This window comes from Anas acuta, chromosome 15 (assembly GCF_963932015.1).
Source record: "Anas acuta chromosome 15, bAnaAcu1.1, whole genome shotgun sequence".
In the NCBI taxonomy this organism is placed as follows: Eukaryota; Metazoa; Chordata; class Aves; order Anseriformes; family Anatidae; genus Anas; species Anas acuta.
This window is the reverse complement of record NC_088993.1, coordinates 15,598,977-15,625,515: the sequence shown is the minus strand read 5'-3', so window position 1 is coordinate 15,625,515 and position 26,539 is coordinate 15,598,977. Positions and strand designations below refer to the sequence as shown.

The 26,539-nt window shown below is 51.2% G+C and overlaps 1 protein-coding gene across 4 annotated transcripts in view; it reads left to right on the top strand.

The window, feature by feature from the left end:
• The window catches only part of TOM1L2 (target of myb1 like 2 membrane trafficking protein), a 49,149-nt gene extending 24,602 nt beyond the window's left edge, over nt 1–24,547 (top strand). Inside the window, exons 7-16 of one of the 4 annotated variants that reach the window (XM_068699618.1) lie at nt 341–457; nt 3,103–3,236; nt 5,690–5,738; nt 6,289–6,412; nt 6,789–6,906; nt 8,803–8,878; nt 11,548–11,613; nt 17,992–18,051; nt 19,869–19,905; nt 20,392–24,547. In XM_068699618.1, coding sequence (XP_068555719.1) covers nt 341–457; nt 3,103–3,236; nt 5,690–5,738; nt 6,289–6,412; nt 6,789–6,906; nt 8,803–8,878; nt 11,548–11,613; nt 17,992–18,051; nt 19,869–19,905; nt 20,392–20,540 — 930 coding nt within the window. In that variant the 3' untranslated portion in view covers nt 20,541–24,547. Of the gene's footprint in view, nt 1–340; nt 458–3,102; nt 3,237–5,689; nt 5,739–6,288; nt 6,413–6,788; nt 6,907–8,802; nt 8,879–10,994; nt 11,521–11,547; nt 11,614–17,991; nt 18,052–19,868; nt 19,906–20,391 lie in introns of those variants that run through there. The other 3 variants (XM_068699619.1, XM_068699620.1, XM_068699621.1) reach the window with 3 other exon arrangements.
• Nucleotides 24,548–26,539: the final 1,992 nt, after the last annotated feature.

The following is a 26,539-nucleotide window of genomic DNA, read 5'->3' as shown; positions in this document are numbered from 1 at the left end:
TCCCCATATTTGAGTGAGACACACAAGGTATACTGCAACCAAAATCTGTTTTTAGCTGCTGTTTCCAATTACTTCCCTTCCATACGAGCGTAGCACATCTGGCTTTGTGATAGTGACCAGTCCTACAAAGTTCTTTTCTTTTTCTGTTGCTTTTTCTAAAACTGTCTCCTGGGTAAAAGGTTTTTTGCCTTTAACTTTTTTTTCCCCTCCAGTAGAATACCCAGAGCTTCCGATATTAAGTCAGACAGAACCAGATGTATCACAAAGTCAGTTCTGGAAAATCATCTGCTTAAAGCCACAAGACTGTGTAGCATCTTGCTGTCTTTTTACCCCAAAATAGATTGCCCGGCTGCGCAGTGAACTGGATATTGTTCGTGGGAATACAAAAGTGATGTCTGAAATGCTGACAGAAATGGTACCTGGACAAGAGGATTCCTCAGACCTTGAGTTACTCCAGGTAATGCTTCCCTAGCGGATATGATTCTGATCCTTTCCGTGCTTGAGTGTTTTTTGAGGGGGTGGCTTTTGTTGTAGTTCACTTCAGTGCCTTGGCTTGCTTGGTTTACATAACGAATTTGGGCTGTGCTTGACCCCAGTTAGTCTCATCACTTAATGTTCTTCATTTATTAAAGCTTCTAATGACAAGGATTTCCTAACTTCCCTTGAAACCTGCTCCAGTGCCTTCTTGCCCGTGTAGCTCTTTTTTTCCTAATGTTGAACATAAAGTCGTCTTTACCACAACACAGCCTAAAATTGCCATAGGCTCAGTAAGCACTGAGCGTTTCTGCTGCTTTCAAGTCCTCTGTCATCACTCATGCGATGGTAAAGCATTTCCAGTCACTGCAGGAAAGCACACTCCGTATTTCCAGCTGGACTAAATATTGCCAAGGGTCTGTGGATTCTCTGCATCTCGAAATATATGAACTCTCCCTCCAGATGTGCTGTAGCTTCTCCTGAAGCCAGTGGCTTAAGGCAGGAGCTCAGCTGAAGTTTCCTGCTGTCCAGAGGGTTTGATGGAGTACCCAGAAGGGTTTTATTTCCTGGAAAGTCTCAATCCAGAGCTGTATTTATTATCTCAGAAAACTGTATTAGTTGAGCTCTTGGGTCAGGCTTCATATCTGCTTCCCCAGGCTGGTGGTAGCGGGGTGCCCTTGGCTGAGGAACAAATGCAGCACAGATGAGGAATACTGTGATCTGGCATTCCAGCTGCTGCTCTTAACGTGGTATTTGCCTTTCCATAGCTTCAGAAATAGGCTGCTGTTTTGATCCTCCAGCAGGGAGGATGGGCTCCCACAATAGTACATTTGGAGGGAGGCAGGGAATTGCTCTCTGTGATACATCAGAGCTTGAAATCCATCCAAAAGCCGGTCTCTCCCATGCAGCGGTATTGTGTGTTTGTCTCAGAGCCACGATGGCATCTGATGAGAGGCTTTGCAATAAAGAGCCTTTCAGTTCCTGCCCATTTGGGTTGGACTGCTCAAAGCAAAAGAAGCTTCCAGGAAACCATGACAGACCAAAACCGTGTAGAACGGTTTGCTTACATTCAGAAATAACTGCTAACATCTTGACAGCGTAAGCTCACGGCACAGCTCTAAGGTTAAAGAACTTGATCGTAAAATGGAGCGACAGCAGCGATTCTTCCTTCCAACTGGTTCCCTTCGACTGATGCGTCCTAAATCTGAATCACAGAGCTGGTGAGAACCCGTTTTTTGATGACAAAGGGTGGTTAGTCTTTTGAAAGCTGTGAGCCGGGTGCCGTCTGCAAGGACTCCTTGCTTTGAGGTTTATATAGCCATCCGCCTTAAATAATTCCTGACATTTTCTCCAACAATCAAATGTAAACAGCTTGCTAGAGAGCCAGCTCTGAGCAGAATAGATAGGTACTGTCAGCCCTCTCGGAAAGGCAGCAAACAAACCTCTGAAATGTCACAATCTGCTTCTAAAGTGATGGGATCAAAACTGACATTGGAGAACACATTCTTCAAGCTGTTAAGGCAGCTGGATTGCACTAGGTGAAATTTATCCAGAGCTTAGGATGTCAGACCAAGCAAGGAAAACAAACACATTTTTGCTTTCATCCCGAAGGTTGTGTACCAACAAGTCATCCTTGTTTAGTGCTGAATTTTTGCTCTGAAGTGGAGCTGGGGGGGGCGGGAGATGACGAAGGGACATGCTTTAGTTGAAATGTCAGTGCTTATTGAAGTAAAACCGTGGGTCTAGTCGGTGGCGCCGTGCCATATGTCACGTTTCTTCTTGTAGTTCCTCCTCGACATACCAGTCAGCTCTGACCTTTGGTCTCGAGGCCTTTCAGACCAACGGGGGTAAAAAAAAATTCTGCTAAGTAATTGGTGATCAAAGAGATGTCCTGGAAGCAGGAGAACCCCTTCAGGCAAACTCACACCCAGGTTTTTTGGAATGAGAGACTTCTAAAATAAATCCCCTTACTCTGTATTCTTTTAAAACGTTCTTCTGAAACTTCCCACTGCCTTTTTGCCGTCCGTGCCTGTGGGCTCGCTCAGGTGATGGGAGTGTTTCTGTGTGCAGTGCAGTTCTGAGCAAGGTGCTCATCTTTTCCTGCTCCTGCTCCTTGTAGGGTATTCATCCTCATCTTCTCTGGCAAGCTCTGCGTCCCCAGCCCTTCTCTTCCAGCTGTGTAGCACACATTTAGCTACCTGTGGCAGCCCTGGTGAACTTTTTTCCCCACTTGCTCCACTGCCTGCATCTTTTAGTTTTTGAGGGTGATGCCGTCAAAAAGAGCAGATGGAGTTTTCCTTGGAAACTCTCTTCTGGAAAGCTGTTGTATTACCATGTTTTATTCTTAAAACAGATCACTAAAGTACAGTTATTTATTTTCTGAAGAGCTCAGAGTTAAAGAAGAATCAGGATGTTGAATTGTAAATAGGCTCTCAAGGTTTTATGCCATCGTCTCTTGAAGGGCATGTTTGATTAGATGTGCTTTTGGGTGACATTTAATCATGCAAAGATAGACTTGTCTTAGTGTTTCTCAGCTGGGGGATATGTTTGGCTGTGAACAGAGCTCAACTAAATCTACTTATTGCTAGCTGCTTATCAGAATGTGTGTGCACAATGCATTCCTTGTAGGAACTGAACCGAACCTGTAGAGCTATGCAGCAGAGAATTGTGGAGCTGATCTCACGAGTGTCCAACGAAGAAGTCACAGAGGAGCTGCTGCACGTGAATGATGATTTAAATAACGTCTTCCTCAGATACGAAAGGTGAGGCACCTTTTCTGTCAACTGTTTACATTTGTTCCAGGATTTCATTCATCTCTTAAAGAGGTCAGTTGATGGAGATGGCCAACTGGGCCAATGGTCCAGCGTAACAAAAAAACACAGAAAGCATTCACAAAATCCTTCTGTTGTCTTTTATGGTAACATTCTGACTTCAGTTGTTGCTTTAAATCCTAAGATTTTATTTTTTTTTTTGTCCTTGCAATTGAATTTTTGCAGGGAACGTCTGTAAAACGCAGGGCAACTTGGTGCAAAACTCTTTGAACTGGCGGAGACGTGAGCCCGTCCGTCCCTGCTGGGTGGTGCTGCACGAATGTAGGAGCTTGGGGCTGAAAATAGCACAACCCCGGCTGCTGGTTCCACTTTGCTAGCTTAGGCTCTGCACAAATGCTTGTGCTGCTTCCTGGCTCAGGGAGGCTCCTGTGAGCTCTCTCTCTGCCTTCTGATCTCTGAGCTTTCTCCTTTCAGCCCCGGTGCAGGGGGAGCTGCCTGATGCGGGCACGGCCTCCGTGCGTGTAAGGCTTTTGTTTTTAAAGAACGCTGAAAATCTTGAAAAAGCCCGGCTTGTGCAGAGCTGGGCTTTTTGAAGAGCTGATCTGCAGGCATCATCCCCAGGGGCGGGACTTGGGTCAGAGGACTTTCAGCATGTCAGACAAAGGCGCTGTCAGCCACATCTGCTGCAGGAGGTGGCACGTGATGCGGCAGTCTTGGGAAAGTTTAATCTTCCCCGTAATGACAGGCCTGGGGAGTGAGGCACTAAAGAGTACCCTTTGTTCCTTGTTCTTAGCACAGGGCTTTGTTTCTCAAGCCTTTAAAAATAAATTAGACTCCAGATCTGTGAATCTGTGCTGTCACGGCAGAGGCTGGAAAGAAGGCTCTGTGGCCTCGATTCTGTCTTTGATTTAGCCCTTCAGAGGAGATCGGGGCAAACTTTGAAACAAATGCTGGCTTTTTGTGGGAGATGGCGTGCGTTTCATGCACGAGCGTAATTCTACAAGGGGCAGAGTGTAACTGTCACTGAGGCTTAGTTTGGTCACCCTTCATATTTTTTCCACCTCCCTCCATCTGCAGCTTTGCAGCCCGTAGCCGGAGCGTTTGTAATCGTTGCAGGCTGAGAGGTGAGCAGTGTTAGCAAGCTCTTCGTGGTACAGCAGCTGCACTGGTCTGAGCCTTTCAATAAATCCCAGCTCCTCCCCTGTTGTTCCAAAAGCTCCGCATCCATCACGCTGATTTCTGGTGTGGGTACCAAGCTCTGGCAGTGACTGAGGCAGGAGCTGTGGCCGTCGCTCTGGAGCTCTGGATGTAAAGGAACGTGTGGTTCATAAGCCTTCTGGTGAGAAATAGGAGGTGGGAGGTGTCGTAGGTTTCCAGTTCAGGGAGCTGGATTTCCAGTAAAGCTAGACACCCACGGTTTCCTAAAATTGAAATTTGGGCCTGGATTTGTTTTTGCTGCCTTTTAAGTCTGCATTTTCCTGTTACTTTAAAAAAAATATTTCAGTTTGCTTGAGATTCTCCACTGCATTCTGTTCATCTGGGAGAAAACCCAAAGGATTCAATGATTTTATTATTATTATTTTTACTAAATAGAGAGGTAATGTGTGAAATTACTTTTGAATGAGGGGAGAAAAAAAATCTAGCTAAGAGAAATCATGATGCTTCTCCTGGTAAGGAAGGACAGACTGGGCTCAGATGGGCCTTGGGAGGAGGTAGTTCCCCCTGCTTTTTTGAGCTCTTGAAGGCTGGGTTTATGCTTGGGGTCCCAGCTGTACGGCTGGAGGGGGAAGGAGCAGAGAAGAGACCACATCTTGACTGGGCAGACTTCTTCCCCTAACAAGCGTGAGGTTTTTTATCCATCATCATTACTTCCTGGGAAGCACCAGCCCATTTGAACGTAGACTCTGACGATCTTTGCGCTGACCCAGAATGGTTTAAGAAATTATTTACTAAGTACTGCTGCTCTTGACACGAGCTGCCTGGATAGGGCCGTGCTGGCATGCGTATGGCTTCTAATTTACATGTATTGCAGCAAGAGGGAGCTGTTAAGTGGGAGTAAGACTCACTGCGGTGCTCAACTTGTTTAGCTGGGAGCATCAATCTTACTGCAGTTGCTCCTGTCCCTTGGCTAACAGGATAGTCTATCAAGAAGCACTTAATGAAAAAAGAAAAAAACAAAGACAAATCCTACAGTGTTTTTCAGGCATGCGTGTGCTGCAAGGTCAGATTAGTCAACTTAATATCCACACAAGCGAGGATGCAACTTCTGTAGCTGTCCTCCCTTTGTCCTAGCTTGGAGTTAAAGCTTTTAAAGTTCTCTTTTGAACCAATAATAGCTAAGTTCAGTCACAAGCATTTCACGGCTTCGTTATAAACTTGCATTTTTCACTGTTTGTTGGTGACTTTAACAGTCCATGTTGATTTTTCATTTATTTTTTTAACAGATTTGAACGTTACCGATCAGGGCGTTCGACGCAAAATGCCAGCAATGGGGTAAGTACCTAGCTCCATTTATTGCAGCAGTGGTTACACCGTACTAGCCATGCCAGATCAAAGTCCATCCAGCCCTGGGTCCTGCCTGTGGTGGTGGTGGTTAATAGCGGGAACAAAGAGAAGAGCATAAGAATGTGGCAAACTTCAGGTGACACTTGTAGCTCAGGAAGACGCTGCTCTAAAACATCTCTGTGTTTACAATCCTTGATGGATTTTCTTTCATCTGTTGACTTTTTTGATTGCTTCTGAGTCTGGGCAGACTTCTGACGTTCACAGCGGTCTGGTGCTAAAAGAGGTGGAGAACACAGACACATTAGATAAATCTGGAGAGATGTAGATTCCCTGCTGTCCTGAGCAGTCAAACAGTTCTTTACTGTCTGACCCTTTCTCTTCTGCACTCATCACCCTAGTACCCAAGAGAGGAGTCCATTTGGAAGTACACAAGAAAGGTCTTTTTAGGAAGCAACCATTATTTTTGGGGGGTTAAATATTGTACTGCAGGAGTAAATCTCTGGCATGTGTAACTTACTATGCTTTTGTGTCCCAACAGGTGCTGAACGAGGTGACAGAAGATAACTTAATAGATTTGGGGCCTGGCTCTCCAGCTGTAGTAAGCCCAATGGTTGGAAACTCAACACCCCAGTCTTCACTTTCTTCACAGCTTGCAGGGCTTGGTGAGTACCTGATCTAAGCAGTGTCTATGAACACGAGGCTGCAATGCATGGATCTTTTCAAGCCTGAGCAGTCTGTGGGTCTTGAACAGCATGCTTGGGGCTGCTAGGAAATGCAGGTGTGTGAGTGTGGGAGCAGGTTTGAGCCATTGCTGAGATCCCTAATGTGAACTCTTCTCACAGTGGGATTTACAAGGAGCCATTTTCCTCTTTTAGCTGTGGATCAGGCAGCCTCCAGCCTCTTCTGGACAGTTGTGCTCAGCGCTACAACTGTTAACCAGATGACGTTTGTAGCTGCATTGTTAGTAACTTCCTCTCACAGTCACGGCAGCGGTGCTTGCCCGTGGTTTGCTGCTTCATTGGTTCGTTTCTTTTGCAGACTTGGGTACAAACAGCGTCAGTGGCACGCTCGGCTCCCTACAACACAGTAACCCTCGTGATGACTTCGACATGTTTGCACAGACGAGAGGCAGTTCCTTGGCTGAGCAGCGAAAGAAGTATGTTGGAGTTTGTCTTTACTGTTTGAGTCATGGCCCTGCTGTTTTCTAAGGTCATAAATCTGAAACTTCTTTGCTTCGCTCCAGACTGCAAAAGTAGTTTTGATGTATGTTTTTGTGCTTTTAATCCAGGCCTTATCCTGCTGGTCTTTATGAGTACTAGAAAATGGGAAAGTTCTTGCTTCTGGGCAGAGCAGACCGGCTGAGTAATGTTACTTGACCATCTTAGTTAGTGAGCTCACTGGAAACTTGGAAATGAGCTTGCTTTTACTTCTGCAGATGCTTCCTCTCACAAAAGCTTGTCACCCCGTCCACCCAGCCAGTGCTTGAGGTAGAGGAGCTTAAGGGTCCTTCGCTGAAGGTCATGGTGACTGAATTGCAGTCATCAGGGGCAGAGTTAATATCCAGTTAAACTCTCCCTTTGGCCCAGCAGCAAGACTCTCTCAGGATGTCAAGGCAGCATAGCTTGCCCGGCTGCTGTACTATCTTTAATTTGTTTATATGTGAAGGGCTTGCATCTGCAGAGCTGCAAATCTGGCAATTTCATGGGTATTTAACAGGTCCAATTATTTTAATGTAAAACAAATCTGTGCACCTATTAAGAAATCCTTTGATCCTTGTCAAGTGAGATTCATTAAAAGACACTCAGGTATTTTTCCTTCATATGTTATTTCTTGCCTCCTCCTGGTTTCAAATTCGTGAGGACGTAGTGGCTACCAGCAGTCAGAACATCATTAATGTCTTGTCTCGAACCACGAAATGTTGTTAAATAGTTTAGCTCAGACCTTAACAGCTCTGGAAAACTTCAGCTGGCAAGCTTACTGCGATCTCTCATTTGCAGTCATGAGTAGAGCTGTTTGTAGTGCCTCAGCTGCAGTGTCAGTGTTGAGGAGATGTGCTCTGCTGTAGAGACACGCGTTACCACTGGAGATTTCAGGCTGAGAGCCCTAATGTGTAGTCAGAAAGGAGATGCATTGCAGAGAGATTTAATGGAGTTCCCTCTGTCTCTTGCGCTAAATGAAGCGCGAAACTAGCCTTCCCACACTGCACCTCTATCTACTTCTCGGAGCTAATAGAACAAGGAGCACGCGATTTCACAGGGGAGGATTGCTGTATCTTCCTTGGACTGTACTCCGTGAGCAACAGCGAGGCAGTAAGGATGCGAGTGTGACATGCCACGATGCGTAGGTGAGAGCCTCTGGGTGCTGTGCTCAGAGCCTGGGAGAAGCCAGCACGCTGCAGGGGAAAGTGCTCGTCCTGCTCAGACCCACGGCTCCTCCCGGGGCAGATTTACAGGCAGGTGCTGGGCTTCAACTCCTGGTTTACCCCCTCCGCTCAGAGAAATGATATGGTTGCCTCTGTTGGCTGGCTGGTGCGTTTCCTTTCGAGGCAGCAATTTAAGGAGCTTTTTAAAAATCCAACCTCTGCAAACAGACGATGATTAACCAGCTCAGTGCCCTTCTTTGTACGCTTTGCTTTAGTTCTTGTTAGGTTTCACCTGTCTTAGAGTTTCTCTCTGCCTCCTCCCCTCCATGCGTCAAGGTCAGGCTTCCAAATGTCATCCTGAAAGCTCTGCAAAACACAGTCTGTAATCAGGCCTCCTTTCAGAGTCCCCTGCTAGCTGTTGGATGTGCTTATGGTGCCTCATAACCTATTTGCCTACCTTTCATAGTGCCAATCTTGCTCTTTTTAATTCAACGAGCTGGCTGGAACTGATAGCCACTCTTTATACAGAGCACATTCCTCTTTTGGAATGCACTTAGCACACTTCAGGTCCTGTTAAGAAAAAGAACACGCTCTCTGATTGCAGGGGAAGTAAATCAGAGCAGCGTGTACGTTCCGCACGGGTGACTGCTGGACTTCCTTCTAGTTCTGGGGTTTGTTCCTTTCTTGCAGCGTGACATACGAGGATCCACAGGCTGTCAAAGGACTGGCGTCCGCCCTGGATGTTCGGAAACAGAACACAGGAGTGGTAGGTGGCTGCTCTGCGGTTCGTTTTCTGAGGCTGTGTGTGGAATCCAAGCTGGAGACAGCTGCTTTGACTGAGACTTCTCATTCTGTATTCCGGTGACGTGCTGGTACCGGCTATTTTGAAATTGATATCTATGAGCAAGCACTTGCTCAGTAATGATTTCTAAAGAGCTGCTACTTAGTACGCCAGCCTAAAAGACTTCAAAATGAGAGCGGGTAAATTGTCCTGCGTTCATGCAGCTAGCCTGGGGGGTCCATTTCTTTAACTGGAGTTGTTGCTGAAAAGAATAAGTAGGGAACATCGTGTCAACACTGGCGTGCATCTGTTTGCTTTGCTTTTTCTGATGAAAGTTGGTGCAGCCTTAATCTCTAGCCTTTGCTTGAAGTGCTTGGATACAAAAGCAAGTTACAGGAGGAGAAATCGTGTAGACTTAATGCTTCACGTGCCGTGCCAAAGCTGTCCTTGCATGCAGGCTGTTCTGTCCCAGGGCAGGCTCCCACTGCCTGGTGTGGGCAAAAGAGCCCCCCAGGCTGCCTCATCATGCTGGATGATACTAGAAACGTGTCCTGGAGAGTGAGCTTGGCCCCCGTGTGCATGCCCCTATGAAGGCAGAGGTGAAAAGAGCTTTTGGATCATCCCTCAACCCCTTTCTACCACCCTGCTTTTTTTTAGAACCGTTCCACTCTTTCATACCCAGCTGTGTGCAAGTTTTTAGATGACAGAGCAAGTGCAGAGCCTTTCCCTAGGACCATCCTGGTGTGTGCTGACCACTAGGGAGCACGGGAGAGCCAGTGTAGCAGGGGAGAGGCAGCCTGCACACGCACCCTCTGAGGAGAATTGCCTCCCCATGCCTTGGCCGATCCCACCCTGGTTCTTTCATAAGTTGAAATGGGAGCGCTCTGGGCAGCTGGCACGCCTGGCAGCTTGTGCTGTGAGCCAGGGAGAGTTTTGTGCTTGGAGCCAGCTGGGGTCAGATCACAGCTGCCTGCCTGCCTTGGCCATCGCTCAGAGACAGCAGGGCTTCAGCAGTGATTTCTTACGGAGCGCCCCCACCCAACAAATCTGCCTGCTTCTTGCAAAAAGGGTAATTTAGAGCCCAGGTCAGCCCTGCGGCCAGTTTCAAGCATGGTCCTGCAAAAATTCATGCCAAAAATTCATTCCTGAAGGAAAAGGGGGAAGCAAGCCTCCAGAGTCACTGAGCTGTGCTGCTGGGAGGGCCTGGGGAAGGATCTGAGACTCTGCTCCTTGTTCCCAGCTAGCCAAAAGCAAGGGGCCTGCACTTAGCTACTGGGGCTTGGGGTCACCCCCGTGTTTATTAACACCCAGCTCAGCTGGAGGCACCGCTGTGACGTGTCCTCTGCACCAGCACAGCTGCTCTGCCCCGAGTGCTATCAGTTCAAAGGGCTGAATCGAAGCTAATCTGATGGGTCAAAGTTTTTTGGGGACAAGAACTTCGTGGGTTAGGGAACTTTGGGCTCTGAGATGTTGTAGGGACTTTCAGCCTCTTTTCAAAGGTCCTGATGACTGGATCAGGTAATCGGAATAGCTTGTTTTGAAACGCAATCCTTGGGTAGTTGGTAAACAAGACTAGCGTTGTGAGGCTTGTGGGTGGCTCTTCTGAAAGGAAATAAAAAACTAAACTTCCCTAAAGTTACCAGCCCTGGCATGTGTAGGAAAAAACTGGCAGTGCTCCCGAAATGAAAGACACGCGTTAATTTGGGCAGAGAGCTAATTTAAGAACAGCTCCAGGGAGGAGCCAAAAGCTTTGCAACACATTCTTCGCACACGTCTTCTTCCAGCACAGTTGTCCAGTGCTAAATTTCAGCACATCCGACATTTCTAATGTAGTCATTCTCAGAAAGGTCTGTGGAGAGACGGCTGGTCACGTGGCATTAGCTGTCTTTTAATATGATTTAGCAGCTGGAAACGAGACGAGCTAAAAATACGCTGTTTTCTTAATATTGCTTTTCCATGTTGGGAATTGCTTTTGTTGCCACAGAGTTGTTGCGCGATCGCAACTGGGAGGAGAGGTGTCCAAGAAACAATTCTCCAGTGTTACGCAGAGAGTGGATAAAGTTGGAGTGATTTCCCCCCCCTTTTTTTTTTCTTCTCCTAGCACAAGTACTGAAATGAGAGATACGAAATCACAGCTGCTTATCTGTTGTAATGGGGACAGGAGAGGCATCCCACGCAGGACAGGTAGCAGGGTGCAGGGACACAAACTCACACGTGGCTCTGCTCAACCAGCCCCGTTTGGGCAGGACCAGAAAGCTGGAACTGCCCCATGGTGCTGGTCCTGAGCAAGCCCCTCCGGAGCATCAGAGGTGGCTCTGTGCCCGCGCCCCAGCTCGGGGACAAAGTGCTGGAGGACAAGAAGCCACCCTGAGAGCCCCTGCAGCGCTGTGCCATGCAGCCTGCAGCCTGCACAGAGGGGACAGGAGGCATCAGCAGTCCTTTAACCTCGGCTGCTCCTAGAGGTGGGCAGCCTGAACGACTGCCAGGATGCTTCTGCGGGCTGCAGAGGGGGATGCAGCTGCTGCCAGCAGCTACCACGGGGTGTGTGTGTGTGTGTGGGTGTGTGCACGAAGCTTTCGACTTGCTGTTATGTTACTTTATCACGGGTGTTGCTGTGGTTTCTCTCTTTATGGCCCTTTCTGTTCTCAACACAGAGGAGAGGTAAAGGTGGGAACTCAGACATGGAGCCCATAGACAAGTGGCTAATTACACAAGGAATGGTGAGGACTTCACCACGGAAGCGATTCCTCCTGCCCACCCCGCTCCCTTTACCTAGAATAACCACCCTTCATTCACCTCTCATCCTGCCCTACTCAACCACTTGAAATCAGACAGCACAAGGAGTTTGTTTCCCACCTACATCCTTACCTGGGGCAAAGGGAAAATTTGCACCGATTTTTGGTTTGTGCAGGACAAAGGCCTGTGAGCAGCCTGATCATTTGTAGCATCACACACCTCCTTCGGAAGAGGCCTGGGGACCAAATCGCTTCCTTGTACTGTCTTGATTTATTTATGCAGTATCCACTTTTCGAGGGATAAACACAAGTCTCGTGCAGCTTGTTCATAAAGGGGACACTTTCTAGGTGCCTTTAAAGCAGCCTCTTCTGGTAGTGCCTAACTTTGTGGTCTGGAAAAAACAGCTATAGGTTGTAGGATCGTGTTTAATTGAACTAAATAACGCAGGGGTACTTCTGTATGAAAAGAAGAGAATAGGAGAACTACGACCCAAATTGACATCTTCTACCCCAGGCAGGGAATTAAGGCATTAGGATTCAGACTCCAAAAGGTACAGCAGAGTTTCTGGCTTCAAGGGTTTAATTCCCGTGCCTGACGATGCCAGCCTTCTGATAAAATCACCCTTCTGGAGATCTGTCTCCAAATCTGTGCACATCTGACCTTGTTTGAAGTCGTCCTTTTTCAACATGCTTGGAGAGAGAAGTTGGAAAGCGTGCTTTAAGTGCAGAAATCAGAGAGGTAGGTTAAAAAATAGCCTCTGCCCTGCCTTAAAGCCAAGTTCCAAGACCAATTTTGTATTTTTGGACTACATAATCCATCATTTCAAGTGTTTGAGAACAGTACCAGTAATGTGACCGAGCTGAACAAAGTCCAGGAAGTCCTATTGAGACCGTCAGAAACGTGCGGTGCAGAAATCCCTCGGGGCTGGGACGTGCTTGCAGCCCAGTGCGTGGGGCTGGGTGTCTGGATGCCTCTGGAACAGGAGGGCCACGAATGCCCCAGACAAAGCCAGCGATGCTTGACAAGAGAAAAATCCCGGAGAATTTCAGGCTGGGAAAATTCAGAGCGCGCGGTGTCGGAGCGCACCGGCTCTGCGAAACACTTGGCGTTTTTCCTGATAGATTTAGGGCAATTCCAGGTTATTTCCAAGGGTCATTTTGTGCATTTGGGAGCAGTTTGCATGCCTGCAGCATGCACAGTGCCTTGGCACACGTATAAATTTTTTACATCCCTATCTGCTGGCCTGTGCAAGCAGCCTGCTCCCACCCGTAGGTACACCCAGATGCAGGTACCCATCCTTGCAAGGCAGAATTTATTTCTGTGCCTGTCGGAGACCCTCAGCTCCTAACAGGAGCGTGGAAGAGCCGTGCAGGGAGAAGCTCGCCCTGCCCCGATGCTCTTGGCTGCCTCCCCCAGGCTCGTGCTGCTCGGAGGCTCCGTTGCAGCCGGCGATGCGCGGTGCCAGCGTTAGGTGTTCATCCATAATGAGCGATCCGCTGATTGAGTGAGTTCCTCCTCTTTGCCTTTCCACTGTTTACAAGAGCAGGGAAGCATGAAATCGGCACCCCTGCTGCTCACACCGCTCACGCCACGGCGTTATTAAAAAAAAAAACAAAAAAAAACACAAAACAAACACAATATTCCTTCGTTGGCTTGTGGTTATTCAGCCTGGAAAAAGGATACTGCACCACTCACGGAGGCAGAGGGATTTGGGGAGGGAAGGGGGCCCGGCTGTCCAGCCAGACGCTGCTCTTACAAGCTTCTCGCCTTGTTTGTACGCTCCATGTGAGAGAGAAGCGCCTAAAATAAAACCCAACTAATAATTAACCCCGTTTCTCTCCTAACTGGCTGTAGCTCTTACCTAGATGTGTTAATAGGACTGGAGCATTTGCAAAGCAGGTGGAGTAACCAGCCTTCGGGTACAAACCCGGTGTGCAGACTTTTTGGTAACTTTTTGTGCTTTTGAGATGAGGGGGAAAGAGGGGTGAGCTGACATTGCCCTAAACTGTGCCTATACAACATGGAGACCACAAAAACGGTTTTCTCCCCTGTTCTCCTCCCAGAAGAAACCTACCAGAGCTGTTGTCACATCCCTCTGACATAACCTGATGTTTACAGACCCATTTAAGCTTAGGGTGGAGCTCTTCGCACTCCACCTCTGTGCGTCCCAGTTCACCTTCATGGGGCAGGCTCCTTCAGGGCTCCCCGGGCACCCTCCTGGGGAATTTGGCAGCGTTGGTTCTCTTTCAGCTTAACCTGCAGCCCACTTCTGCTGGCAAGGTGGCGGCAGGACCATGGAGACACAAACCCCTTTTATCCATTAAAGCTGATGTAGTTTTATCCTCAGAAAATGTTCCTTTTTCAAGCACATCTCTGGGATTTTAGCCAAGCTGCCCAGCCCAGCAGTGCTTTAGCGGGGCAGCCCATGCTGGTGGTGTGCAGGGGGCTGCAGCAGCACCTCTTGGGCTCAGACTTCACCACGAGGCCACCACCACTTCTCAGTGCAGGTAATTCCAGTTCCCCTTCCCATTAACTCGGGCTGCTCTTGAGATTTGCATGAACAGATCCATTTGGTAGAATAACCCGCCACCCCACTCACCTGCCAGCTGGGTGTCTGTTGCAAAAGCAAGGAGCAGGGATTAAACGAAATCTTTGCTGAGTTGACGTTAATTAGCAGCAAAGTAGGATGCTGCTAAATCTGTTTTCAGTAGAAAGATAGGATTTGGGATATGGGACCCCTCTCCTTTCTGAAAGCAAGCAGGCAACGTTCCCTCATCCTGACGAGGACACGGGCATCCCTGCCTGCCAAGCTGTTGGATTTTAGGGCCCCCTGCAAGAAGTGTGATCCCCCCCACGTGGATGGGGGCATGGCTGTGGGATCCAGCTCTGCAGGTCGGGGTGCAGGCACAACAGGCTGCGCTGGGAACACCCGAGCCCTTGCCTTCCCCATCCACGGGGCGTAAACAGGTAATCAAGTGGCTAATTGCAGCCCTACACGTAAAGCCGAGCACCTTCTGCTCTCGGGGCCGGGCAGCTATTTCAGGATCACGGCAGCTCGAAATAGATCACGAGGCTGTGGTTTGGGGGGGAGCTGGAGGAGGTTGCTCCAGTTCTGTAGGATTAACAACCTTTTTCTTCCCTACTGCTCACCTAGGGGGGGGAGCAGCCTCCAGCCCCGTACCGGTGTCAGCTTTGTTAAACATCTGGAAAGGAGTGGAATTAACGAAGCTCCTACAAGACAGTAGTCTAGCAACAATTAGCATGAGCCTTGTTAAACACTTTAAGAACATTAATGAGCTCACCTAGAGACCTGGATTGTCATTTCATACCTGCTGCTTTTTTTTTCTTTTTTTTTTTTTTTTTTCCAGTGGGATCATTTTTAATAGAAATAAAATGTGATAATAATAACCTTCAACTGTCTTTTTAAGGGTAGAATATTGGATTTTATGACTTCTGAGGAAATATATTGGCAATGCTTTGGCTTTTGGCTCCTGGTGAGAACACCAACACAACCTAACTTATGTGAGTGTGAGCCCGAAACCCAGGTTCCTGTGGGCTTTGGGGCGTTGATAGCTCCCTTTTGTTCTGCTGGCCCTCCTCTTCCATTTCCCTTCCAGTCCTCTTGAAACCATCCCATTTGTAGGATTTTCCAAAGACTAAACAAAAAAAGGAATTTGAACAACGAGCCCATCTTTCATTTAAAGCTTATTAAAGCACCCCAAAATATTTTGTGACTTAATTTCCATTTACAGTGAGCGTAGACTTTTAAAAAAAAAGAAGGAATCCTGATATTCTTATAAAAACAGCTCTTTTAGCCAGCACTGACTATCTTGGGAGCTGTCTTGCCAAGACTGGGAGCTCCACTGGACCGTGGATGTTTGCATAATCAAAGTATTACCAGGACACCATCCCATGGCCATGTAGTCTGCGGCTGCCACCGCTGTTTGTTCCCCTAAATTGTTGTCTTTGGAATGTGTAAACCAGCTAATTTATTTTCACTTTGCTTCTGTCGTGTTTTCGGGGATTAGCTTGAACAAAAGTCCCCTCCGCATTCTTCCATTTAGGGCTTCTGGAAAGGGGAGGCCTGCCAAACGCACAACAGGCTGGCAAAAAAGTGAAGTTCTGTGTGTGGTCAGTGCCGTAAATGGCACAAGGTTTTGTAGTTAAAACCTTTTACAACTTTCGGTTGTTCTCGAGAGCCCCCCCCCCTCCGGCCCCGTTTCATTCTTGAACAAATTAAACCCGATACATTCAACTCGTGATTTATGGGGAAAACGGGGCTCGGAGTCTGAGGAAAGGAAATTGGGAGTTTGAGCATGGCAGGTACCGATTTTTTTCCTTTTTTTAAAAAAAATCTTGCAAAACACAACAGCATAACTGCCTAAACTGCTGAGCTGTTCTGGGAGGATTCCTGCAGACCCAAAAGCCCTGTGATTTTTGGGAACCCATTACTTGCTCGCTCACCTGGCGTGTTTTCAGGACAGCCGAGATCTGAATCCCTCTTCCTCCTGATACAGCGCCCACCGGGCTTCTTAGAGCAGCTGCGCTGACTTTATTCAAGGAAAAAAAAATTAAAATCCACACCTTTTTTAATATCCTTAAAGAAATCGAGGTGTCTTTCGGAGCTGCAAACCAGCCGGCAGCTCGGCAGGCTGCACCTCCCAAAGCACCGCTTTCGGGTTGCTGGAGGCTGAATAAATTCATTGCTTCATATCTCTGAAGCCAGGTTCCCAAAAGCTGTTGAACTAACGAGTTGGTTCGACAAGATGTGACTTGTCCTTGGGAAGGAACACGTTGGGAGATGCCTGGGGAGCTCTCCTCTCGTTGCTCGCCGTCCGCGCCAGCTCGCGGCGGCTTCAGCACGCGGTGCTAGCATCGGACGTGCACAGCTCAGCTCCCCGTTACAAATTTTAGTTATCCTAAATCCGCCCCGTTCCAAACCCAACTGCAGGAGCGCATTTTCTGCTTTGGATCTTCACGTGGTAGCCGAAAGCAAGGCAAAATGTCACATCGCTGCCTCTAAGTCAGTGTCTGTCTGTCTGCCTCCCCTCCAAGTCCCTGGGAAAGCTGCAGCTCCCTCTGTATCCACCTGCAAACCCTCTGCCAGCTCTTCTTTCCCCAAAAAGCCTCCAGGGAAAGCTGTGGCCAGCCCCTGCCACCTTTTCTTCCTGGGGAAGCCTCCCCAGCCTCTGCCAGGCTCTCTCTCCTGCCAGCCCTGCTGCTCGCCGGCCGTGCCCTGCCCTGCAACCTGCACCCCTGCTGCTGCTTCTCGAGTGTTCCTCGGGTTGTCCTCACTATCTCCGTTGTGGTGCTTTCCTGTTTACTCCTTCCACAGCCCTCTTTTGTTTTTCAGCAGCGTAGCTCACCAGGAAACCCTATGGCTAGTTTCAATCATTTCCCCCCTGCTGCCCGCAGCGCTTTGTGCCCCGGCTGCGCCGCAGCGCCCAGCGCACCGTGCCCGGTCCCCTGGCGCACAGCACATGGTCAGCAGTGTTATCACAGCAGGACAAGCCACCTTCACACCTTTTTGTTGAGTTATTCGTGGTGGGAGCCTGGTGGCCGTGCTCCAGCCAGCACCGCACGGTGCCAAGGGGCAGGAGCCGGGAGCAGCAGGAGCCACAGCCCCGTCCTCCTCCTCCTCCTCGCTGCGCCCTGGGGACTCCACGCTGTGCTGGCACAGGCTGGGACCCGCTGCCTTCCCCAGGGCTGCGTTTGGAGAGGAGCAGGGCTGGGACGGGTTTCCATAAAATGCTGTGTTGGGGCTCGCCGAGCCCCGCGTGGTGCAGTGGGAGGAGAATCCGGAGGGAAACATCGCTGTTTGTCTGAGGCTTGGGCCGCCTCCACCTGCAGAAAAAGTGAAATTTCTTTCCTCCGAGTGGTGCCAGAAGGCTTTGAGCCCCTCTTTCTGCTAACCCCTCATTGTGCCCGATACCCATTTAAAAAAATAATTTAAAAAAGTGTAAATTTAGCATTTAAAAACTCAACCGATATCCAGTATTCTACCCTGAAAAGCTTTTCACGATCAAGATTAGAATCGTCAGTCCGTCCTGATGGTTTTAATATGTGGTCGAGAAGTTTACCCATCTTGCTGGCATCCAGTCACGTCACTCCTCATAATCTTTCTCTCGTTTTTTTTTAGCCTTGTTGTTCATAAGTTCCTTTCTGAGTGTTTCTTTATTTGAAATGCCATTTATATTTTGTTGCCTTTTTTTTTTTCCAGCACATGTTACATCTCTGTTTTTGTTTTGTTTTTTGTTTTTGTTTTTAATCTCCTTTCTGGCATTTTCCATCGCTCTGTGGCCGTGGTTGTGGATGTGTTTGGGGTTTTGCCTGCCTTGCTGTTCTCTCGCTGCACTCCCTAGATCCCTGTTGCACAGTCCTCTGTCATGGATGACATTGAGGAGTGGCTCAGTACCGACTTGGTGAGACGCTTTATTTTTTCATTTTTCACACGATAATTAGATGATTTCCCATGCAGTGCAGTTCCTGGTGTTTCTCATAACAGGGAGCAGAGAAAAGCCCAAATCTCGTAGCTTAGTTCCTTTCGGGGGGGGTGTGTAAGCAGGGGGCGATGGGGCTGTGCTCAGCAATCCAACACGTTTTTTTCTGCCCTGTTTTGTTCTCCCTTCTCCATGCTCCTTCCCCAGACATTGCGTGTTTCTGCTCCCTGCAGAGGGAAGCATTTAAACACGTCTTAGGGTTACCTGAGTCCCCCACCAAACTTCAGCCACGTGCTTAAAGCTACCCAAGGACGGGTTTGCTTCCAGGCTCTTGGAGATATTGCATCAGGGCCTAGGTGCCTTCCAAATCAAGATGCTTTTGTTAAATACGTGAGCAGGAAATCTTGATACGTTTCATCATCACAACACCAGTAATAGTAATAATAATAATAATAATTTATAACAACGTCTCTCCAGTGTTTACAGCTTTCAGTTTCTCCCGAAAGATTAGCGTCTGGTAATTATCGAACAAACAAACCGAAGACATAAGGAGCTTTTCTTTCTGTCTGGGGTTTGTTTTGCTGTGCCAGGACACCCGTGGGTTAGGCGGTGGCACAGCCAGTACGCATTTATCCAGGGTTTGTTGGTTTATTATTTTTTTTTGATGCAAGCACCTGACTCAAATTAACCGAGAGCACTTTGGGGCCGGGCGGTGGGTTGCAGTTCAGGCTGTTCTTTCAGACGTGCTGTAAGCGAACCAAAATGTTCCTTTGTGTGGTCACCGTGCCCATCAGGAACACCTCCTCCCGGTGCTCCTCGCTCTCCCTGCTCCCGCAGCTCTCCTCCAGCCAGAGCTGGGGGCTCTGAGCCAGGTAAATTAATTTATCAGAAGATATAATGCTCTGGAGAGGTACCGAGGGAGCTCTGTGCATCTGTTCTACCCTAAAAAGAGCAAACCAGAGGTTAGGTGATCTGTAGGTGTCCCCTCACCCCTTTTGGGGTAAACTGGGGAAAATTACACGTGCATGTGGCTGCTGCGGGTACCCTGGGGAACCTCAGGACCATGGAAAGCTTTCAGATGCTGGGTGACATTTTGGTGCTCACACTCCCCTGGTGGGAAAGCTCCTGCTTTTTTTAGTGTCCTAACAGACTGACAGGGATGCCACCTCCTTGGACTTAATTTCCTCCTGAAGGAACTGTTGGAAATTCCCACCTTGAAGTGCACACAGCTGCTAGAAACGTCCTGGCCCCACGGCATCCCAGCCTTTGTACCCAACCTCTGCGTGCAGCGTGGGCACCAGGAACCTCTGTTATTTTGTAGGGCATCTAAAATGAACCCCCACGGGAAGAACACTGTCCCTAAACTATTTCGTGGCACGTGTCCTTTGCCAGTTAAAGCCCATTTTGTTTGAAAGCACCCCACACCCACAGACCTTTTTAAGGGGCGTGTGGGGTGCTTTCTGCCTCGTGCAGCCCAGGTTTGGAGCAGTCCTTCAGTCTGAGGCAGAGCTGGGCTGCCTCTCAGCTCCAGCAGGGAACAATTTTGCAGCCAGCTGCCACCAGCAACCTTCAGAGGCATCTCTGGTGCTGCTCCTTCAGCTCTCAGCTCGGTGACGTGTCGCTCGCCACCGGCCTGGTGCGGGGGCCCTGCCATTTCCCCGATTTCCCCTATTTGCTCAGCAGTTAGCGTCTGGAAGTGAGTGGTGGGAGCCATCCCGTTGCATTTAATGGGGACGAGGGGTGACAGCGGGGGCGAGGCTCTGCCTGTGTGTTCACACTCCTTTTTGTTCCGATTGCAGAAGGGAGATGAGCTGGAAGAAGGAGTGACCAGCGAAGGTAAGCGGAGATGCCGTGAGCCATGCCCTGTTAATGTCCAGACTGAACGATCTCTGATCCCTGCTGAGATGCCAGCTTCTCCCAGCCTGCTGTTCCCCAATAAATGCTTCTGTGTGCTTGGAAGAGAGCGTTTCAGAGCAAAAAGTTGATGTTTATTGAGGAGCCCTCCCCGCTGTAAGCGCTTTCCTGCCATCTCCCTTGGATGCGCACTGTGTTGGTGCCCGGAGGGTGCATGTCTGAGCTGCTCAGCCCTATGGAAGGAGGTTTCCCCCCTCCTGCCCTGCTGATCCTGTAGGGTGGGCTTTCATCCCCCCTGCTGCCTGAGCTGGGGTGGCTCAGAGGACATCCGTGCCCTTTTCCTGCAATCCCAGCATTGTGGGACACCAGGCACTGGGATTTCGGACCCCACCAACCTCTGTCCCCAAGGCTAAAGGCACAGCCCCACTTCTTACCCACCTTCCTTCTTTTTTTTTCTTTGCATTGCAGAATTTGACAAATTTTTAGAAGAGCGAGCCAAAGCGGCCGAGATGGTTCCCAACCTGCCGTCCCCTCCCCTGGAAGCCCCCACCCCGCCGACAAACCCTTCGAGCAGGAAAAAGCAGGAGCGCTCGGAGGACGCCCTCTTCGCACTCTGAGGATTTGCTCGGCCACCCCCTGGGCTCTGCAGGAGAAAAATCGCCGTCCGGCCACCTCGTCCTCTCTCAGCACTCGGCTAACAACGCCCCCCTCGCCCCCCCTGGCTCCACCGATCGCTTCTCCTCCTTCTCCTCCCTCCCTGTCTCCAGCAACCCCTCCCCACAAAGCCGACTTCTTTCTATTTCAGTCCGACGCTCTTCCTGCCAGACCACGATTTTCCAGCACTTGCTTAATCCCCTCCTTCCTATCCCGGCTGCACAAAACCAGCTCTTGATGCTGAAAACCTCTTTCGAATGCATGAGTACGTCACACTGTGTTGAAACAAAAGCCCAGAGGGGAGAGAGCAGCCTTGCCCTTCGATTTATGTCGGGATCATCCTCTTCTGGAGGCAGGTCCTGCCAAGTAGACTGCTCTGTCGATCAGCATGGAATTGACTGAGCTGGAATGTTCAGAGGGAGCGGGGCTTTATTTTTAGATAAAATGTTAATGTATTGGCTTTCGTGTCGGATTCGACAGCAAGGAGCAACTGTTCCCCTTTCAACATGTGCTTCACAAGTTAAAATCCTTTTACTCTCCCACTCACACATCTCCTGCTACCATATGGTGGCCGCTTCTCCCCGCGCGGCGCGGCGCTCCGGATTCCTAATCTCACGGGGTATTTTCTTCCTTGTGTTTTATCTGGGCTTGCTCTAATTTGAAAGCAGTCTGTTGGCTCTGTCCGGTCGCTCTGGCAGTTGACGAGAATGAAAAGCGCCGAGCTGAATGGATGCTGGAACGTTAGCACACCGAGCAGTTTGCTCTTTGGGAGAGCATTTCGCGCAGGAGGATTTTTTTTATTTTATTTTTTCTAGCGTGTTTGCCTTTTTTTAAATAGCTGGGTTATTTTTTTCCTTACCTTAGATCCCTTGCTCAGTGGCTGCAGAGCCCTGCGTTTGTCTGGGCTGGCGTAAATAGCATCTGTGAGGAGAGGAGAACCCTACAGAGGCTCGTGAGGGAATGCTGATGGAGATGGTTATCCGTGGCCGTGCTGGAGGAGGAACAACTCCTTTCCTTTAGGGCCTGAGAGAGTGTTGGATGATTGTAGCCATGCTAGATGGAACCCTAAATGTTTTTGGAGCATCCTTTGCAGCCCCTGCCCCTTTCTCACTCCCAGCTCCTGGGGGGCTGCTCTTCCTGGGGGGATTCCTCCCCATGCGCCCACCTCGCCTTGGCGCAGCCGGGCTGCCCGGGCTGCTGCTGCGTGCCGAGCTGGCTCCGGTGCTGCTTCTAGCCCACGAAGCCGTGCTGCAGGCAGCTGATGTGAGAGATAGAGGCTTCTACCTGGGCACGGTTGGTTCAGCTCCTAACAAACTCTCCGAGGCACGCCGCGCTCGGTGGCTCGCGACGCAGAAAAACCTTGTCCCTGGTGGGCTGAGGGCTGGCAGCTCCAGCTCTGCAGGGAAGAGCTGTTTGGTGCAGGTTTTCCAGGCCACCCCAGGTCAGCTGGCCCTTTCTGCTGTCCCTGTCACCCTCCCTTCTGTCCTGCCCTGCCTGCCTTGGCCACCCCCAGCTCTGCTTTGCCCCCCCTGCTGCCCCGTAGCCCCCTGCATGGCCAAGAAAAATCGGTGTAAGGATGGAGATGGCTTGGGGACCACGCTGCCTCTTCTCCCTGCTTGCTGGCTCACCCTCCACATCCCCGAAGCCCCGCTGTGTGAGTCTGCAGAGGGTTTCCCTCAATTTTTCTCCTCTCTGTGGCTGAAGGAAAGCGCCCTGCTGCTCTCCCACGCCGCCCTCGCTCTTTGGCACAAGGTGAGCCCGATGCTCAGGTTCTGGGGTGCCAGACACCCCGCAGCCCGCTCCTGCCAGGCTCTGCCTTCCTGCAGCTGTGGCCCCAAGCTCCAGAAACCCGAGGAAATTTCTGCTGCGGCGCTGATTTGGTTCCAGACAGCGTCTGGTGATCGCCCGAGCAGCCTCGCCGGCGCAGAAGGAGCTGTGGGTATTCCCGTCGGTGCAGAAAAAAGCTCCGTGGGTGTTTTTAGGAGTGTGCTTCTGCTTCTAAATCCTTGAAACACGTCGACCCCGTAAATGGCCGCATCAGGTGATTCTGAGCGTGTTAATCCAGCTTCCCTGCCAAGCCCAGGGCGATAATCGCATGGCTCAAGCGCGGAGCGATGCCGAATGATGCTGAGTGGCAAGAACAGCACCAGGGCTGTCACCAGAGCCCCCGGAGTCCCCCACTGCTATGGATTTGCTGCCTCTCCTTCCCCCAGCCCTACGCAGAGACAGGGAGCTGGGAACCCCGCTTCTTCCTCCTAAGCCTGGGGGGGACCCTCGGTGGAGGTGCAGCCCCCCGGGGCTGGCCAGGCTGGCTCCCACAGCACCCAGCACGCAGGGGAGGGAAATGATGGCAGGGAAGGAGCGTGTGGAGGAGCCAAGGTTTGTCCTGAGCCTCCTTTAACAGACGGAGAGCTGCGCTGGAGCTCCCTAATGTCCTGTATCAGGATCCCCCACCTTCCCCGTCCTCGTGCGCCCTGCGGATAACCTGCAAGCTGGAAACAGCCTGGGAGGAAAGGGAAGGGGCTTTTCGCTTCGGAAGACTGACCCGTGATTAATTTTTCCTTCGCTTTCACCCTAAATTCCTCCGTGCAAGTGGCCGTGGTGTGAGCGAGAAGGGGGACGGAGCTTTGCGCCTGGGGAACCATCCCGAGGCTCCCCGGGCAGGCCGGGGGGCACGGCTTGCTAACGACACTAAATTATTCCCGGGGTCCTTCGTCAGTTCTAATCCTACCCTGTCCTAGGTTGAGATATTTATTTTGTCAGTGTATTCCCTTTCCGGTGTGTTTTTAACCCGTTCTGTTAACCCCGAGGTGTAAGAAATGAATGCTTTCTATTTAAATGCCTCCTTCGGGTTGTTTTTTTTTTTTTTTTTAATTGTTGCGTGTAGATTTCAGCTGCTCCTTGGGCAGGTGTGGTAGCTCACAACGCGCCGTGCAGACATCCAGGGTGCTTCGGCGAGGCTCACAGAACTGCTCCTAAAAACGTGGCCCGGTGGCTTTGAAAGGGAACAGCCTCAGTGGGGAGACTGGTGCGTACTGGGGTGCTGAGGTCTCCTTTTGGCTGCTGGGATCCTGCGGGGCGCTGCCTGTGCTATCTCCATCCCTGGGCCAGCCTCATCCAGCCCAGTCATTGTTTACCTCCTGCGTGCTGACCACAAGGCTCGCCGAGCCTACCCTGGAAAAAAAAACAACAAAACCAACAAAAAAACAGCTCAGGACGGATATTTTTATGGAAATACTGAAGCAGGCAATCAGCGAGCGGATTTGTAGGCGTCCTGGAGGTCACCCTTCAGCTGCTGGGGCACCCACGGCTCCTGCCGAGGAGGCAGGGATCCCCAGCCGTGCCCTCGGAGGCGATGCTGGTGTCCGCCAGCACAATTCACCCCAAAACGCAGCCTCTGGAGCAGGCTCCCAGCCCCGGCGTCCCCGCTGCTCCATCCAGGAGAGAGGTGAGGATGCGTTTTGCTGAGGGCCAGCTGGATTTGGAGCCTCACCAAGCTCCGGTCCTGCTGAGCCCGCGGCAAACAGGCGCCCACCTCCCAGCTCTGGGTTTTTATGAGCTCCTCGTTCTGTACCCGGCATTACGAGCTGTCGTTAGCCCTACAAATGTAACCTGTGTAATAGCTTCTCTGTATATTACAGCTGTAGGCTTTCCAGATGAAAGTGGATAATATTTATTTACTGAAGATACTGGGTATTATTTTTTTTTTGTTTGGGAACGGGGTAGGGAGAGGAGGGGGACGTAACTACTTACAGAGATCGACTGCGTAAAGAGGAACAAAACGCAAAAAAAAGAAAAAAAAAAAAAAGTGAAGAAACCCAACACTAAAACGTTGCTGTATTCACCTAGCAAGTGTTCACTCACGGGAGATTCACCTGTATTAATCCGCCGTCATTTAACTTGTTCCAGAAATCATCTCTACTTTGGTTCCTGCATGTGAGATTCTCCAATAAACGCACTACTCGTGTCACCGGGCCCTGCGCTCTCTGTCCCTCGGGTGTCCTGGCTGGGGACGGGCACGGGGGTGCTTGGGGGGACGGCTCTTGTGCCCGGGGTGCCCCGGTGGCCCTCGGGGGGTGGTTTGGGATCAGCTTTTGGTGAGCTAGAAAGCGGCTGGGGACGAGCTGCTGGGCGCTGCGGTGCCCCCAGGTTCCCAGCCCAAGCTTCTCCTGGCTCACGGGCCAGGAATTTGCTCCCCACATCCCTGTTTGTGAGGGGGGGGGGGGTGCTGAGCTCGTGCCTGTGTCGGAAGCGTCCTGGTGGGCGCACAGCTTGGGGAGGTGCTCAGCTGCTGAGCAGGAATCCCCCAAAAAAGCTCCGGGTGCAAACCTGCAGCACCGTGCCCTGCGGTGGGCACCAGACAGGTGTGCTGCCCCCCCTGCGCGTGGGGCAGAGATCCCCGGACCCCAAATCCTTCCTCTACCTCCAGCAGGGACCCAGGTGGCTCCGGAGGGGACGGCTGCCACCGCAGCCTCGGGTAACGAGGGAGAGGCTTTGGATCTGCTGGCAGCACGCGCTGGGGCACAACCCCGGGCACAGGGGGCACGGAGGGACAGCAAAGGTTGGGGGCAGCGGGTGCCAGCTGCACGAAGGGTGCTGGGGTCGGGGTGCTGGGGGCAGCCCCGGTGCTGCGAGCCCGAGGTGGCCACGGGCGCAAAGTGGCCACAAGAGTCCAAAACGGCCACAGGAGCCTAAAGTAGCCGCATGAACCCGGTGTGGCCACAGGAGCCCGATGTGGCCACGTACCCAAAGTGGCCGCATGAGCCCAAAGTGGCCATACAAGCCCGATGCATCCACATGAACCCAATGCAGCCACACGAGCCCAAGGTGGCCACGCGAGCCCAAGGTGGCCACTCAAGCCCAAAGTGGCCACGCGAGCCCAAGGTGGCCACTCGAGCCCATCCATCCGTGCGCCCAGCGCTCGCCGTGGCGGCTGCGGTTCGTTTCCCATCTCCTGCTCGCCCCATGCCGGGGAAGTTGAGCGTCCCGGCGGCTCGGGCTCGGGCAGCACCACGTGTCCCCGGCGGCGGATCCCGGCGGCCCCGACATGATGTAATCGCGGGCCCCGCGCCGTGATGCAGGATCACTCCACTCCGGCCGCCGCGCTTATTGGCTGCGTGGCGCTGGTTCTACGGGCGGGGTTTTTTTTTTCCTTACCCCCCGCGCAACCCAACCGAGCTTACCCTCGGGGAGCCCCACCCCGCGTGGCAGCCCCTCCGCCACCACCCAACCCAACCCGGCCGGCCTGGGACCCCCAGACCCTCGCCCACCGCCCCGCGGGTGCCGTTTGGTGGCCCCATGGTGTGGGGGGGCCCCGGGGAGCGCGGCCTTTCTGTTTTTTTTGGGGGGTGTGGGACGGGAAGGGGCCCTGCGGAGTCTAGGTTGGAGTGGGAATAAAGCTGTTTGGGTGGTTTTGGGGGTTTTTTTGGCTCCCCCCCCCGTGTCTCACGGTGGGTTATTAAAGGGGTGCGACCCTCGCGTTTGCGCTTGGCTGCTTTGTGGGACACGGCACGTCCGCCCCCACAGCGACCCTAATAAAATGGGAGGGGGTGCAGAGATAGCGTGCAGCCCCCCTGAGGCACCCCATGGCAAGTTAGGGGGCTCCTGGGGGGGGTTTCAACAGCCTCTGAGAACACCCGAGCAGCTCCAGCCAGAGCCCCCCAGCTCTGCCACCACCATGGGGTGCCCCACGCAGGGCTTTGCACAGGGGTGCACGGGGGGGGGGAGGATTTTAGGGTGCAGCCAGCTTTAATTAATTATTGGGCAGCCTCTGTCCTGCTTGGCAGAGCAGGCAAACTTCAGAGGGGCTGCTGGGGCAGTTGGTTTCGTTTTCCCAAGTTATTCCCGGAGCTGAGACAAAACACAAGGGGCTCCCCCAAAATCCCAGCACCCCCCCTCTGTGAGCACCCTCTGGCTGCGCTGGGCCCCTCCGAGCTCCCCTGGGTGCACGATGCTGGGGCAG